This window comes from Silurus aristotelis, assembly GCF_946808225.1.
Source record: "Silurus aristotelis genome assembly, chromosome: 28".
Lineage (NCBI taxonomy): Eukaryota > Metazoa > Chordata > Actinopteri > Siluriformes > Siluridae > Silurus > Silurus aristotelis.
In genome coordinates this window covers 3,084,890-3,102,389 of record NC_139601.1, presented here as the reverse complement: position 1 = coordinate 3,102,389, position 17,500 = coordinate 3,084,890, and the positions used below count along the sequence as shown (strand labels likewise).

Below are 17,500 nucleotides of genomic sequence, written 5' to 3'. Positions count from 1 at the left end.
TATCCCAGCAATGTTAGGAAGATGGGGTCAGATACAGTGCCCCTGGAGCACAGCGGGTTAGGGGCCTTGCTTAAGGGCCCCAAAGTGACAGTTTTGGCGATATTGGGGCTTAAACCTCTGACTTTCCAGTCAGTAACCCAGAGCTTTAAACCCCTGAGGTAGTCTCCTTCCCAATCAATGTTTCTTCCACTTTAGTGAAATGAGAACGAATAAAATAAAACATCCAGGATGACATTTATACTGAAATGAAAAAATTGTCGTAACAAAAAGAAAAACCCCAAAAAACACAGAATTGCAAGACTATCATTCATATAGAGAATGAAAGATTCAGAGCGGTATGCTGTGATGTGATGCAGCCTGACATGCAGTGACTTAATGTTTCAACCAGGAAGTTGAAAAAATGATCAGAAATGAAAAAAAAAGTCGATTTTGTATAATAAATATTTCAAAAAGACCTCTGGAACAATGATAAAATGCTGAAATTTTTGAAAAAGAAAAGAAATGAATAAATGGGAGACTCTGGAGAAGACGCTCCAGTTCCCCATCGATCCATGAACAGCCCCACCCCTTTTCAGTGTGCCCCCTTCGCATTGCTAACTACCCTGACATCTGGAGAGAGTGCATCAGAGCTAACAGATGGAATGTGCTTGCGTTCGATCAGCTTACAGTGGGAGACTTCTAAAGCCCATCTGCTTTACTCCTCTGCTGCTCTGGACGCTAACTGGAGACAACGCATGGACGTCTCGGCCGCGATTCTCACGCGTCCACACGAGGCTGAGGTGCGTGTGCGCCAGATGTCCCTGCTTCTTGCTCCTACTTGAGAGTTCCCAGTGTTCAGGGAAGAGATGAAGAGAATTACTGCTCGCCAGATGTTCGGGTGCACATTGGGAAAGGTGCTGTCTTGCCTGATACACTCTCCACCTCTTACTCACTCGCTCCTGCTTTCTTTTTGTCTCTCTTTTTCAAAGATAGATAGATAGATAGATAGATAGATAGATAGATAGATAGATAGATAGATAGATAGATAGATAGATAGATAGATAGATAGATAGATAGATAGATAGATAGATAGATAGACACACACAGACGGAGGGACAAACAGGTAGACTGACGACTAGTAGTAGTCTAGACAGGTAGTCTGTCATCCTCTCTCTCTCTCATTCTCTCTTTCTTTCTATCTGTCTCCCTCTTTCAGGATCAGTCTGATGTTCAGACGTGTCACAAAAAGACGAGGGAAAAACAGAAGAAGGTTTATGCAGGAATCTCAATTATGAACTGCTCCTCCTCTGAAACTGTTTCGCTTCATTACGGTTTCTACAGTTACACAAGGACTCGTAATCATCCATAATCTTCTATCACTGATGTAAGGAGTCACCAGTCTCAGCACTTTCAACACTCTGCTGGAAGTTTTCTGCCATGAGAAAGTCTTCAGCACAAACCCCCCTCCCTACTGAAGAAATAAAAGGTTACAACCGTACCTCTGACGGTTCCAAAGTGCTGACACTGGAGACTCTTTCTGTAAATGCGAAATGATTATCAGAACTGCTGTGAATCAGAAATCAACCAACACCTTTGGACCATCACTTTCAAGCATTCAACAGTTCTGTGCTTTGTGGCTCAATATATAATATATTAGAATAATGAGCTCTGATTGGATGCTGATTGCATGCCATGATGAATAATCAATCTGTTTATAATTTAATAATAAATAATAACAGCATCTCTGACAATAGTACAACTGCAAATGATATTAACTCCTCATTGTTTCCATAGTAACAACTTCTTCACGTATATCTGTGAATGTGCTATGAAGTGCATCAAATCTGATAATAAACTAAATAAATGATCGAATGTAATAAATAAATATATATAATTATAATCTAATAAAAAATACATTAACAAATGATCTACATTAATAATAAATAAGCAAATAATCCAATAATAAATAATAAATACATAGATTTATTTATTTAATAATCAATAGCTACTTTCATAATAAATAAATAAAAAATACACAGAATTAAATACAAAATTTAAATCTAGAAATGAATAAATTATAAAAGGATACAATCTAGTCGTAAACTAATTGGAATCATATTGAATCTGTGTCTGAAATATCGAAGACGTGTAATTTGTTGAAATTGTAAGACGTTTGGTTAATCTGTAAGATGTTTATTAAACAGCATGGAGAAAGGAGTCTCCAGTGTCAGCAAACATTAAATGGCATATACATAAACACATAAACATAAACATATATATATATATATATATATATATATATATATATATATATATATATATATATATATATATATATATATATATATATATATATATATATATATATACATATATGGAACAAAATCCCAAAATGCTGCAGACAAATTCAAATCCCCAAAAAAGAAACCATTCTGAATAAATGCCATAGAATCATCACGATGACGTGTGTGTTAAACTGTACCTCTCCCCAGATGCTCGTCCTCCACTTGGGGCACTTCCCACCTTTGCAGGACTTCTCCATCCGGGGGCGGGGCAGATGTAGACAGTTTTCTTCCGCCGTTGGTTGGCCGGAGCGGCTGACGCAGGTCACGTTGCGACGTCGGAGACCCTTCCCACAGGAGGCAGAACACTATGTGCAAGAGGAAAAAAAAAAAAGAGGGAAAGCCAAGCAGGGAAGCAATTAGTCACGCTTAGAGAGCAACTTCTCAGAACTGTGGGAGGTGGTATTTGCTAAAACAATTGGGAAACCGTGTGTGTTTTATTGTGAGTAGATTCGAAGGTGAGGACAGAATTCAAGGTTACAATACTGACACATTTTCTCATAATAATTGATGATAAAAAAATATCTCCAGGTTCAATGAATATGGTGGGGAGTAAACCCCACCTCCTGTGACATCTCCATTTGAGCATCCAGGAGCTAATTAAAGGTGCCCCTCTGATGGAAGATGAATGCGCCGCACTTAAGGTGCAAGAAATTGGCCGAACTCTGACCTAATTATAGAGGTCAGATTTATAGCTGGGTGTGGAGAACGGTGGAAAAAAAGGGGCCGGATGTTTGGCTCGATCCCACCAATGCGGATCCAGGTATCTGCGTCGGAGCTAGCGTTAGGTCTGTCTTTGTTTAATCCACTCTTTGATGGGGGTTGGAAAGAGGCACCACGGCAGGCTTGAGGTTTTTCAGCAGTCAGTGTATATTTTCGTAGTCTTTGCCACAGTTGATTACAATGAAAGTGGCGTGGAGATCTTTCGATCGAAATACAGTGCGGCTTTTATTGTCACTAAGCGATTTTACAAAACCCTGCCGGTATTTTTACCTCAGCACACACTTCATCAAAGGGTTTAACAGCACCATGCTGTCCAAATGCATTAGACAGAAATGAGAAAGGGTGTGTGTGTGTGTGTGTGTGTGTGTGTGTGTGTGTGTGTGTGTGTGTGTGTGTGTGTGTGTCTGTGGGTGACCGAGCTACCGAGGGTTATACGTAATGTCATTTAATAACGAACAATGTCATTTACTAGAACAAGATTGTTGCTTTGCTTCTGTATAACTTATAATGAACACTATAATGTAGTTAAAAAAATAAGGTTTAAAATACACACAGAAAATAGAAGAAAAATGCAGGGAATATTTAAAGACAATAGACATAGTAAGTCAGATTTTTTCCAAATGCATATCAAAATCTTTATATTTAACATTATGATAATATTCTTCAATCTCAACTCAATCTTTTGTCCCTTCAGAACTGTAAAAGAAGTAGTCAAATGCCAACACATGTCTTTGTGTATATAATAAAATCCAGAACCTTTATTAAAAAAAGGGAAACCAATTCATAGGTATATAAAAATAAAGAAAACCTGATGTTCCTTGAGGTACCAGCAACCTATTAATTGTTCCAATTAAGACCAACTAATGAGTTTCTGAAGGTTCTCAATTATGTTTTCTTGAAGGTTTGTTCTTTGGATACTTTGAACTACAAAAAACTTACGGCATTTGGCAGATGCCATTATCCAACGTGGCAATGATCGTAGTTATACAACTAAGCCAGTGATTCTTAACCTTGTTGGAGGTACTGACCCCCACCAGTTTCATATGCGTATCCACCGAACCTTTCTTAATTGGAAAAATAAAATATGGTTTTTTTCAAATTCAAAACATAGGTATATATTTAACTGGTGCACAAAATGAACCGTGCATCAACATCACTGTGTTCAAAGAACAAAACCATTAAAACATGATTTTCACACAAAAACAAAAACATAATAAAGAATATTTACTGCAAATCAGTGTGACTTCTGCTGTTGCCTTTCAGCGGCTTCGACTTGGCAAGTGCCACTCTCATGTCATTTTCGCAACAAAGTCTGTTCCTTTTCTTCGTTTTTATGTCCAGCATCCTCAAAAAGGATTGCTCGCAAAGATATGTTGTAACAAACGGTATGAAAATCTCCAGAGCTTTCTTAGCAATAACAGGGTTCGACCTCCGCCGAACCCCTGAGACTGACTCGCCAAACCCCTGGGGTTCGATCGAACCCAGGTTAAGAACCACTGAATTAAGCAGTTGAGGGTTAAGGGCCTTGCTTAAGGGCCCAGAAACGGTAGGTTGGTGCAGGTGCTGAAAATTGAACTCATGTTCTTCCAGTCAGAAATCCAATGTCACAACCACTTAGCTACCATTTCTTTCCATTTTTTAAAGTATATGAAGTGCAGGATTTGCAGTGCAGGTCTCATTGCATATTCATTTATAACATAGTAGCATTCAAAAGGCGTTCATAAGCCCTTCATGACTGACGTACCATGTCAAAATAACCTTCAAAAAACTATAGAGCATACACAGTAAACTCATCAATACTATGGTACGCTACATAAGGCTTTCATAAAGGTTGATTCTAAGAAGTGTCAGCAACTTCATGAGTATTCAGTCTCTATGTCAAGTTGATGTAACCCATAAGTCAAGTGTTATGACCTGTGTTAGGTTTCAGGCGTAATGTCAACCTGACATCACATAAAAACATTAACACTGCGTAAGGGTGGTGTTTAAAAGGTAATAACATAAGCTTACCAGGAAAAGTAAATAATGCTACATTTATTTACGTGTACATAGTTTACAAGTGTCATATGTCATAAAGCCTTTTTGACCTTTCTCTATGTCAAGGTGACAAAGTCAGTTATGATGCTTTGAATAAAATTCATGACAACTCATTTTGTAGCTGTTTTTTTTTAATAGATTTTCTAATTTTATAACTTTTCAAATGCATGGAAAGTGTCAAACATAATCTCAAAAGACTTGTGTGGAGACAAGAGAGAGTGTGAATTCATCCAAGACATAATATGTTAGATATGACAATGAGGTTATACAAATGACCTCAAATAATCGACATAAAGCTGCATAAACATTTATATAGGCTTATTCCAAATAAACGGCAGTTTCAGTCACACACCTGCAATAATATTGAGTCTTTCTGGTATCTTTAAGTAACTAAAAGCTACAAACTTAAATGTTTGTACATAAGCCTGTCCCAGTAAGTCAACCCAAACCTCAAAAATAACTTGTTAATGTCAATTGTCATGAAGGGCTTATGTAGCAATACAAATGTTGGTTAAAAGATATGATTACATCATCTGACAAGCAAGAATTTTTTTCCTGTGTAGGACATTAAGGTAAGTTTTTTAAAGGGATGGTTGCCACTACCTCAAGTACCTTAGAGTTATATTCAACCCAGAGTACATGGGTATTAAGCCCGGCTTAGTGTTTGGTGGATAAGAGCTTTAAGATTCACCTCAGTAAGCCACATATTCAGTAGTATACAACAAATAAAAAATAATTCAATTCCTGAGGTAAAATTATCAGTTTTTTCAGCTCTAACAGCAAAAAAGCAAAAAAAACAACAAGGTCCATCAGTCCAAGGGAAATTTTCGCTTGTAGAAATGCTGACAAACTGAGCGAAGGGGCCACCGACTGCCGAGAGACCTTTTTCCCATAGAGCGCATGAAGCCTTTTCTGAGAAGTGCGTCCACGCTGATTACACGTGTGACAAAGCACAGAAAGGGGGCTCCACTCCGGATCAAAGGTCACCTCTGACCCCCACGTGACCTCCGCTGACCTCTATTGTCCTGGCATAATGTTTCGTTAGAGCAATTGTCAGCGCCCCACACTGGGATTGTGCCACACTCAGAAACAGAATGGCCATTCAAATCTCCTCGCTTTTTTAATGAATTTAAGAAGTTTAAATAAAAAATGTCATACATTTTTTTTTTTATTATGTTTTTTTGTAAATGGCAGAAATGGCACAATTACGTTTCGAAGATTCTTCGCAATAATAATGATGTACAAGTGTTTTCCAAAAGGCTGTAAAATAGCAGAGGTAATAATCGTAATACAGCATTACTTTTTCAGGAAAAAAACCAAACAAAAATGTGAACAGTTGTATGAAAGATAATAATGGATGGAAACAGCCAGGAAAATGATGAAGAAACAAAACAAACAAGCAAAAAAAAAGTCATTCATTGCTACCAACAACAAACAAGTTCACAGCATGGATCGTTAGCAATATATCATATTTTTACCTCAAATCTTAGGAAAAAAAAAAAAGAAAACCAAAATATTCAAATTATTGAATGTGAAGAAAATATGTGCTCTCAGAAACTGAAAATAAAATGTAACATTATCTTGAAATAAACAGCATACTTTGTTGAGGGTGGGGCTTGACAGCACTTAACTCTCATTGGCTAGTGAGATTTTTATGGACAGTACATTTTTTTTCTTTTTTGGCGAAACTGATATTTGAGGTTTGGGCCGTTACTCATTACTGAATAAATTAAGTGGTTAGAGAACAGCAAGTAGAAAGTTCACTGAGGTAAATATTGAAAAGCATTCTGAATGCGGGTCATTCATTTAAGCAACGAGTTGTGGGCGGCTTCTCAAACCGTCAAATATGAATTATGAACTGATACTAAGTAAAGAAGAAAGGAAGGAAGAAAGAAAGGAAGGAAGTCATTTCCACTTCAAACACTATAATTGTAAAGAGAACAGCATGCAGAAAACTGTCTAAATTTAGCAGAAGTCTCCAAGGGAGATGTTCATCCAAATCTCTCAAGCCAACAAGAGTAAGACACTGCTAAGCCCCGCCCCAACCAGAAATTTATGCCAGAAGGGTGACTACAATTTGCGGCGCATGAACAAAAAAACCCCAAATATTTCTGCTGTGCCCGCAGGGGCGTAATTTAGCACTAGTTTGCAAAAGGAGGGTAAAGCCGGAGGAAGTGAGTGGTACAGATAACACACCTGTACATGGTTTTATTAATGATTTGCAGTGAGCACCGAAGAGGAAAAAAGGAAGAGAGACGAGAGCCTCGGAAGAGAGACAGAGACACGGCAAGCAGTGTGTATTTTGTGATTGTGTTGGTTTGCTTTGCAGTGAAAGCAAAAAAATAAAAAAAAAAGAGCAGCAAAGGCAATCTGATTTGAGAACCTATCGTTTGCCTCCCATTCCTCCCTCCCTCACAAAACGTTCAATACTTTTGACACAAATATAATTCCAAAGCAATTTGGAACAGAATTCAGTGAATCTTGTCATTCCATAAATTTGAACCCTTCCTTTAAAGGAAAAGCCGGAGAAAGAGTGCGAGGCTTCAGGAAACGATGATGAGGTAGATGGCAATCACTAGCCAAAAAAAAAGAGAATAAATTCTCCGAGACATAAAACGCAACCTCTGGGGAAGGGAGGACTTTTGTTTTTCTGGCACGGCAAAAAAATTTTAGTCAAAATAACCAATAATTAGAGAACTTATTTAAAAATTATACAGATATTATAAAATATATGTATAATACAGAGTATATATATATATATATATATATATATATATATATATATATATATATATATATATATGACTACTTAATGCAAAATAATATGCAAAATAATGTTTGTAATATACAAAAATAAATATTAGACCATAAAAAAAATCTGGGAAAAAAAACAGCAGGGTGAGGTGTCCCTTGGTTTGTAAAAGCACCAATAATTGAATCATAGTTTAATGGCGAACTGAGGTACGGCCGTAAGCAAAGAGATTCGACTTACAATCATCTTACAGTCAGATACAGGAATGAAGATATCAGCACCTCTTGTGAAATGTGCCACAGATGCTCACAGTGTGTACTATAATATAATACAGTAAGATTTGACTGTAAACCCAACACCAAACAGCTATTTGGTTACACGTTATACAGTTTCATATCTAAGAAAATACACTATACCGACCAAAGTATTAGGACACCTGATTTATCCAGCCATATGTGGTTCTTCCCCAAACTCTTACCACAACGTATGAGGCAAACACACTCATATAGAATGTCTTTGGATGTACTAGCATTCAATTTTACCTTTGCTGGAACATGATAATGCCCTGTGCACAACGCCAGCACTATGAAGATATGCTTAACATGGGTTGAAGTGGAAGATCTCCCGCTGTAGAGCTCTAAGCTCAACCCTACTGAACAACTCTGGATTGACTGTGAACCCTGACTGCACTCACAGTCCTCCTCACCACACCTACATCAGACTTTCCAAAACCCTTGTGGCTGACTGAATCTCCACAGGCACACAAAATCTAGTGGAACATCTTCCCAGAAGAGTGGAGGTTGAAATAACAGCATATGGGGACAAAATTCGGAATGGGATGTTAAAATCAACATACCAGTCTCATGCTCAGGTGTCCACAAATCTTTTGTCCATATAGTGTATAGTGAATACAGCAGTTATTTCACAATATTACAGCTTGCTTGCGCTTTATTTGTTGCATTGTATTATAGGTGTTAGCTGCTAGGCAGTCATAGCTGCGGTTTTGAAAAATGATTTTATCTCATGTAAACAATGAAACTGAATTGGTTTTCTGGTGATGGTGTGTAAACGGGACTTTTCAGATTTCAGTGCAATTCAAAATGAAGTGCGATTTCGAGCAATTAAGAGGTCCAAGCACTATAGGATGAACAGTTGAAAAAGTGAAGGTGCATTTTGTTTGCTTCTGTGAGATATATATCAAACCTCGAAATGTCTAATTAGTTTTATAATTTATATTTAAATTGACAAAAAATGCTAAGATTTTCTGGGCCATGACAAAGAAGTGTCATTAAAAAAATTATTGTGTTTAATGTCCTGGCACAGACTTCAGTGACATGTTTACTATACTATACTATACTATACTATACTATACTATACTATACCTTACCATACTATACTATACCTTACTATACCTTACTATACTATACCTTACCCTACTATACCTTACTATACTATACTATACCTTACTATACCTTACTATACTATACTATACCTTACTATACCTTACCATACTATACTATACCTTACTATACCTTACTATACTATACCTTACCCTACTATACCTTACTATACTATACTATACCTTACCATACTATACTATACCTTACTATACCTTACTATACTATACCTTACCCTACTATACCTTACTATACTATACCTTACTATACTATACTATACCTTACCATACTATACTATACCTTACTATACTATACTATACTATACTATACTATACTATAACTTACCCTACTATACCTTACTATACTATACTATACTATACTATACTATACTATACTATACTATACTATACTATACTATACCTTACCATACTATACCTTACTATACTATACTATACTATACCTTACCATACTATACTATACCTTACTATACCTTACTATACTATACTATACTATACTATAACTTACCCTACTATACCTTACTATACTATACTATACTATACTATACCTTACCATACTATACCTTACTATACTATACTATACTATACTATACCTTACCATACTATACCATACTATACCTTACCTTACTATACTATACCTTACCATACTATACTATACCTTACCTTACTATACTATACTATACCTTACTATACTATACCTTACCATACTATACCTTACTATACTATACCTTACCTTACTATACTATACCTTACTATACTATACCTTACCTTACTATACTATACCTTACCATACTATACCTTACTATACTATACCTTACCTTACTATACTATACCTTACCATACTATACCTTACTATACTATACCTTACCTTACTATACTATACCTTACCATACTATACTATACCTTACCTTACTATACTATACTATACTATACTATACCTTACCATACTATACCTTACTATACTATACCTTACCTTACTATACTATACCTCACCATACTATACTATACCTTACTATACTATACCTTACTATACTATACTATACTATACTATACTATACTATACTATACCTTACCATACTATACTATACCTTACCTTACTATACCTTACCATACTATACTATACCTTACTATACCTTACTATACTATACCTTACCATACTACACCTTACTATAATATACTATACCTTACCATACTATACCTTACTATACTATACTATACCTTACCATACTATACTATACCATACCTTACCATACTATACCTTACCTTACCTTACTATACTATACCTTACTATACTATACCTTAATATACTATACCTTAATATACTATACTATACAATACTATACTATACTATACTATACTATACTATACTATACTATACTATACTACACTATACTATATATTTATATAACAATATAAAATAATATGAGAATAAGAAAATGTATGAACTTTGGTGCTTGGACCCCTAAAAACTGCATTTACACAAAATAAAGCACCAAGAATCTGCCAATTAAAACACAAAAAAAAACAAAAAACTGCCATATTTACTACATGTAGGTACACATAACACAACATGTCACTGATTATTTCTGAAATATCTCTGTTTTCGATCTGTCTTACTTCAGTATTCTGCGACACCCAGATGTGAAAAAATAAAAACTGAACAAACAAAAAATGCTCAAATACACGTAACATGACCAGACATTTTCAGTAAATAACTTATTTACAACACTAATATCTTTTTACTGTACACCTTTTCACCATTCCCTATTTCAGGATAGAGTCATAATGAAAAGCCCTCATATACACAAAGCAAAGAGCTCTACAAACACGAACTGCATATATAACGTTCCAGAGAGTGGTTAATGATCTAATGTGCTATACAGGTTTACAAATTCTTATAAAATAAATTAAGGAAATGTATGAAAAACTCAGTCCTGGCCTACTTTGGTAAGTGTAAGCAGCAGTCGTGTCGGGCTAAGCAGCGATTCTGATGCGGACCGTATGTAATATCACACCCTCGTTCAGTTCGGCCCCGGATTTGTACCCTTGATCGAGAGGTCAGCATGCGCTTGGGGTTAGGATGGGTAAAGGACAGGATGGACAGAGGGAGGAGTGTTATTACGGGCGTACCGAGCTCCACGGGTCGGCTCTCCAGTGGGAGCACGGCTGCATGTTGCACTGCTCGCGGTCGGGCGGTTTGTCTAGAATCTCGCAGCTCTGATCGCTAAAACGCTCGCCACCGGGCCGCTGACAAACCACCAGGCGCGTCTTTATTCCCCCACCACAGGGCTTCGAACACTACAACACACAGGGGGAAAAAAAACAAAAAAACATGTTTTCACTTCAGTAGTTTGGCAGCTTACTAATTTAGTCATGTGACCTTCTAGGAAGTACACCATTTTATTCCTTTTTTTTAAATGGTTTGTTTACGGCACAAAAAAGCAAGACGCTGCACTGAAAAACCTTGAGTATGTATCGTACCTTGCCCCAGTCGCCGTACACCCACTGCGGGCACGGCCCCGACTCGCAGGTGCGTTGTTCTGCAGGGCGAATGCTCTCGTCGCAGCTGTTAGCCGAGTAACCGTTCTCATCCTGGCACACCACTGCACGCCTCTGGAACCCTCCGGCACACGTGCTCGAGCACTGAGGAAACCAAGGTGGAAATGTCAAAACGCGTTTCAGTACAAACTTTTTCTAAATCTAGCCCTTGATGGATAATCAAAAGTCGGTTTCATTGAAGCCACATGTCCATTTCAATACACAGCCACACTTATATACCAAAAAATGTCATTATAGAGTACATGAGAAAACTCCTGGTGCACTCTGATAGGTTGCGGACTGTCATGTGACCACGCCAAACATGAGTTCAGCTACACTTACACCTACAGTAGTTACAGTGAAGATCATGTTTTAGTGACTGTGTTACAGTGCAGCTGTGTGTAACATGAACACTCCATTCCTACATCGAGCTGATAACATGCATAGATTGTGCAAACTTCCTGCGATATATAAACCAAAAACACGACCAGGGAACCCAAAATAATATTTCTAAATATGGCACTTGCAGAATCCTTTTTAACAAGGAGGAGATGAAAAAAGAGAAGCTATTTTTGTCTTTTATAAATACTTTCGATGGACATATTTATAGATGTCAAGACTTTTTAGAGACACAATGGTCTTTATCGGTAAAGAGGAAATGCTGGTGATTCGCAGAGTGAAAGTCTTTGACCTGTTACTCTTTAAGAGAAACCTTCCCCGTAATTGGCTTCCTTGAAAGTTATTATAATACTAAAGGTTATACTTAATTTATTAATTTATGCATATATAAACATGAATATAAATATATATGTATATTAGGGCTGTCAATTGATAAAAAAAAATTTGCGCAACTTAATCGCACATTTTTATCCGTTCTAAATGTACCTTAAATTAACACTTTTCACATTTTTTATATTCTAATCAACATGGACATGGAGAAATATGGATGCTTTATGCAAATCTATGTTTATTATTAGTAAAACCAAACTTAACCTAAAAGATGAAGACTTGTTTAAAATTACGCATATCATCAGGTAACCAAACAGAAGTTTTGCTATGTTTCCATACGGACGGTTTTAATTGCCGGATGTGTGCACCATGGTGTTTTTTTTTTGTCTGGGGGATAGGGATATAAGTCTCTGATCCATTACCACTGTAGATGGCAGTAATGCTCTACTTAAAATTGCGACCTGTCAATAAAGAAGAAGAAGAAGAAGAAGAAGAAGAATCATGGCGGATTTCGGTGCCTGATTGGATACTTGGCGCATCAGTAAAGCAAATGTTTAGTGATTAAACTTTTTTTCCCGCTTTAGTTCATTATTTGTATTATATCTAAGTAAAGAAAGGATGTCATGAATAAATGTAATATACAATATATATTATATGTAATATATACAAATTTGAGTCGGTTCGCATGGCCATCGTCCCAGAAGGAAGCCTCTTCTGAACCTGGCTCACAAGAAAGCCCACAAAAAGTTTGCTAAAGACAATCTGTCCAAGAGCATGAATTACTGGACCCATGTCCTTTGGTCAGATGAGACTAAGATAAACTTGTTTGGCTCAGATACTTGTTTGTATCCAGCATTTGTGGTGATGCCCTAGTGAGGAAGACCAAAAATTTTTGTCTTGCCTACAGTCAAGCATGGTGGTGGTAGCATCATGCTCTGAAGCTGCATGAGTGCTGCTGGTACTGGGAAGCTGCAGGTCATTGAGGGAAACAAGGATTCCAACATGTACAGTGACATCCTGAAGCAGAACATGATGCCCCCTCCTTCAGAAACTGGGCTTGACAGCTTCCCAATACAATAACGACCCCAAACACACTATCAAGATGACAACTGCCTTGCTGAGGAAGCTGAAGGTAATGGTGTGGCCAAGTATGTCTCCAGACCTAAACCCTATTGAGCACCTGTGGGGCTCCTAAAGTGAAAGGTGGAGAAGTGCCATGTGCCTAACATCCAGCAGCTCTGATGTAATTAAGGAGAAGTAAATGAACAGGAGAGAAATCAAAATTAAATCAATATTTGATTTGCCCACATTTTGGCTTTCAGTTCTTTTCTTTTGCACACTTTGCAATAGGTTTTTGCCCCCACAGGTTTCTGTCTGGGATTACATGAAAAGACAGACGTCTACATCCACGGAAGATCTGTGGTTAGTTCTTCAAGATGTTTGAAACAACTCTCCTGCTGAGTTCCTTACTTCCAAATTTTGCTACTTAATAAAACTTTTATATTTGAATGCATCCTTATTTTACAGCCTTTTTCCCCCCACAAGTGTGCAAAACTTTACTCTATATATAATGTGTATCAGGTTTTTGGTCTTGTTTCAAAACTCTACACAGAATCAGGCTCTCTCTCCACACAATACTCACTGCTCCCCAGGGTCCAAACCTCCACTGTGTTTGCGGACGTGCGCTTCGGATCCGATCCGCCCTGCTGGTGGGGGCAGCTTTTTTCCGCCCGTCTTGGTTGGGAGGGAAGACGGCGTGGTCGCTGGGCTGAGACGGGCACTGAGGCATGGCACACTCCTGTTCTGTTGCCGGCCGGTCGTCCGAGTCACACTCGCTCTCATCCACCATCTGATCGCTGAAGTTCACACAGAGAACCTGACGAGTGGCTTTACCCTGACCACAGGACACGGAGCACTGCGGACACAAAAACACACACACACACACACACACACACACACACACACACACACACACACACACACACACACACACACACAGCAAATCAGTATTGGCACAGTTACCTCAGCAAAAATCTAACACACCTGAGCATTTGTATGGGTTTTTTTTCAAACCAACAATCCACATTTAGTCCCCATTTGCTGCTATATTAATCTCCATTCTTCTGGGAAGATGTTCCACTAAATTCTGGTGTGTGCTTGTGGAGATTTGTGGAGATTAATTCAGCCACAAGGGTGTTAGTAAAGTCAGGTACTGATGTAGGTGAGGTAAGATAAAAATCATTTAACTGAGCAGCTATGGGGTTAACACACTCGCTAAGGGGCCCAGGAATAGCAGCTTAGTGTGGCTTGGATTTGAACTTCTGACCTTCAAAACCAAATCCAATGCCTTACCCACTAAGCTACCACCTCCCTGACAATCATGGACCAAAAAAAGCTTTCCTGTGGCCTGAATAAAACAATTAAGGACGCTGCTGCTGTGGAGTACCCACCAAAAAACTAAATTGAGGCAACATACACACTCATTCCATCACCAGTATCCTTGGATTTCATCTCATTGGATAGAAATAAGCCAAAATATTGGAGACTCCTTCCTTTAATGTTCAGAAATACAATCAGGCATCTTCAGCACATTTGCCATGAATTTATTCATTACGCCGATAGAGTATGAGTTCAGGGATTTGTTGCTGCTGCTGCTGGTAATTCCCTGCTTCAGCTACCTCGAGACGAACTCGACACAGCGTAATCGCTCCTTACCCACTGACAGAAGAGAATTGCTCCTGCATTAATCACCGATAGGCTACAGCGAGGGCACTAAAACGCAAGGAAGGGAGGGAGCTGAAACGTATATGTGACTGTGGCCTGGGAATGAATGTCTTCCTGGAGCACTGTGCTAAGTATCTCTGACATAAATAACACACAGGACCCTCCTGTGGCCTCTCTGCATACGTCTGTGTGTGTGTGTGTGTGTGTGTGTTTGTGTGTGTGTGTGTGTGTGTGTGTGTGTGTGTGTGTGTGTGTGTGTGTGTGTGTGTGTGTGTGTGTGTGTGTGTGTCTTTGTGAGAGTGGGAGTATCAGCACAGCTTGCCTGATGGGAAACATCTGTAAACACAGCACACAGCGAACTTTTAAACACACACACACACACACACACACACACACACACACAGACACACACACACACATGTATATATATATATATATATATATATATATATATATATATATATATATATATATGCATGCACACAAAGCACACAGGCCTGCCTAAGAGCTGCTCATTTCCACATGCCACAAAGCTTTTTAATGACTCAGCACGGCCTCGACGGCCTGAAGAGTGCTGGTGTAAGCAAAAATAAACCCTCGTGTTAAAAAAGCAAACGTCACAAAGTTAATTACGCACGTCTCAAATACTTCATTTCGGTTTTGTTTCTCGAAGCAGCCCCCTGTTTTAACCAATCGATCAGTCTTACTCCACCGTCTTTAACGGAGAGGGAAATCTTTTACTTAAATGGGCAGAATTTCTTTTTTTGTAACGACAAATACTCATAAACTATACAAAAAAAAGTATCGGGACACCCGTGTTTTTTTTCCCCCAGTTACCACAACATCGTAGGCACACAACTGTGTAGGATGTCACTGGATGCGATAACGTGGAATTGTCCTTTCCCTTGAACTAGGGGATCCAAACCTGTTCCACCATGACAATGCCCTTGGGCACAAAGCCAGATCCATCAAGATATGCTTTATATGGGTTGGACTGGAAGATCTGGACACCTTTGGAATGAATTGCATGGGAATGAGAACTAATCTCAACAAGCACACTTTAGAATCTAGCAAAACGTCTTCCCAGAAGAGTGGAGGGTATTATAAACAGCACACACATTCACTAAGCATCCTTTCCCCATCCATAACTTGTGTTCATCATTGCACTATTGAATATTCCACCCATATTTATTCTGAATATAATGTATCATACAGACATTTATATCCATTATATTCCCAAAATTTTTAAGATAGCAGAAGATCTTCCACTCCAACTTATGCAAAGCATATCTTCATGGAGATTGCTTTGTGCACAGGGGTATTGTCATGCTGGAGCAGGTTTGGGTCTCCTAGTTCAAGTGAAGGGAAATTGTCATGCTACTGCATCCAAAGATGTTCTATACAATTGTGTGCCTTCAGTTTTGCGATAACAGTTTGGGAAAGAGACACATGTGTCTGGGAAAATCAGGTGTCCCAATACTTTTGTCCATATAGTTTCTAGTCATTGTAGTGATGTTAACTGCATTTCATTGACTCTATACATTGTCTTTGTACAATCACAATAAAGTTGAATCAAATCTATTCTAATCTAATATGCAATTCACAAGACCTCAATAAATCGAGGTGGAAACGGTAAATAAAAAAAAAAAACCCTACAGTAGGTCACGTGATCGTCATACCTGAGTCCATTCCTGCACCTTCCACTGACCGCAGGACAGCACGGAGCACACGTCTGTAGCGGGAGGTTTGGGCAGGTGAGCGCACCACGAATCCTCCGCAACGCCACCCTGAGTGTCACGACAGCTCACGTAGCGCATACGGATTCCCTTCCCGCAGGTGGCGCTACACTGTGGCACAATAAAAAAAGAAGAGTAGAAAACATTCGGATCAAAAATATCAAAAAACAAAACAAAAACAAAACAAAAAACAGCATCCTGATTGATTCTGATTGGTCAGATTAATGTATATACTAATACACACTATCACTTGTTTAGCCTGAACTCGTCCACAAAGACTTGAGTAAGTGAATAGCGTGTAGATGATAAGGAGATGCCTTATCTACAGAAGAAGTCTCCAGTGTCAGAGTGTTTTTCAGGACAGAGAAACTTATTCAGGAAAATTTATATTCAGGACATTTGTCAGACTTCATTATCTCAGTTATACTCCATGCATATGACGGTTAAAGGCCTTGTCAAGGACTAAGAAGTGACAGGGCAGTTGGTGGTGCTGGGATTTGAACCCATGTCTGATCAGAAGGCTAAG

The 17,500-nt window shown here is 38.2% G+C and overlaps 1 protein-coding gene and 1 long non-coding RNA gene across 3 annotated transcripts in view; one reads left to right on the top strand and one right to left on the bottom strand.

Annotated features, from left to right (window-relative positions):
- Positions 1-7,405, top strand: part of LOC310722364 — a 10,292-nt gene extending 2,887 nt beyond the window's left edge. Inside the window, exons 3-6 of one of the 2 annotated variants that reach the window (XR_014532341.1) lie at positions 662-893; positions 1,196-1,363; positions 2,472-4,042; positions 4,554-7,405. This is a non-coding gene — a long non-coding RNA (uncharacterized lncRNA). The remainder of the gene's footprint in view (positions 1-661; positions 894-1,195; positions 1,364-2,471; positions 4,043-4,553) is intronic. The other variant, XR_014532340.1, reaches the window with a different exon arrangement.
- adamts9 (ADAM metallopeptidase with thrombospondin type 1 motif, 9) overlaps positions 1-17,500 on the bottom strand; it is a 62,020-nt gene that overhangs the window by 19,854 nt on the left and 24,666 nt on the right. Inside the window, exons 25-29 of the mRNA XM_083534695.1 lie at positions 16,918-17,085; positions 14,157-14,429; positions 11,729-11,890; positions 11,378-11,545; positions 2,462-2,629 (exon numbers count right to left, since the gene is read on the bottom strand). Of these exons, the coding sequence (XP_083390821.1) occupies positions 2,462-2,629; positions 11,378-11,545; positions 11,729-11,890; positions 14,157-14,429; positions 16,918-17,085 (939 nt within the window). The remainder of the gene's footprint in view (positions 1-2,461; positions 2,630-11,377; positions 11,546-11,728; positions 11,891-14,156; positions 14,430-16,917; positions 17,086-17,500) is intronic.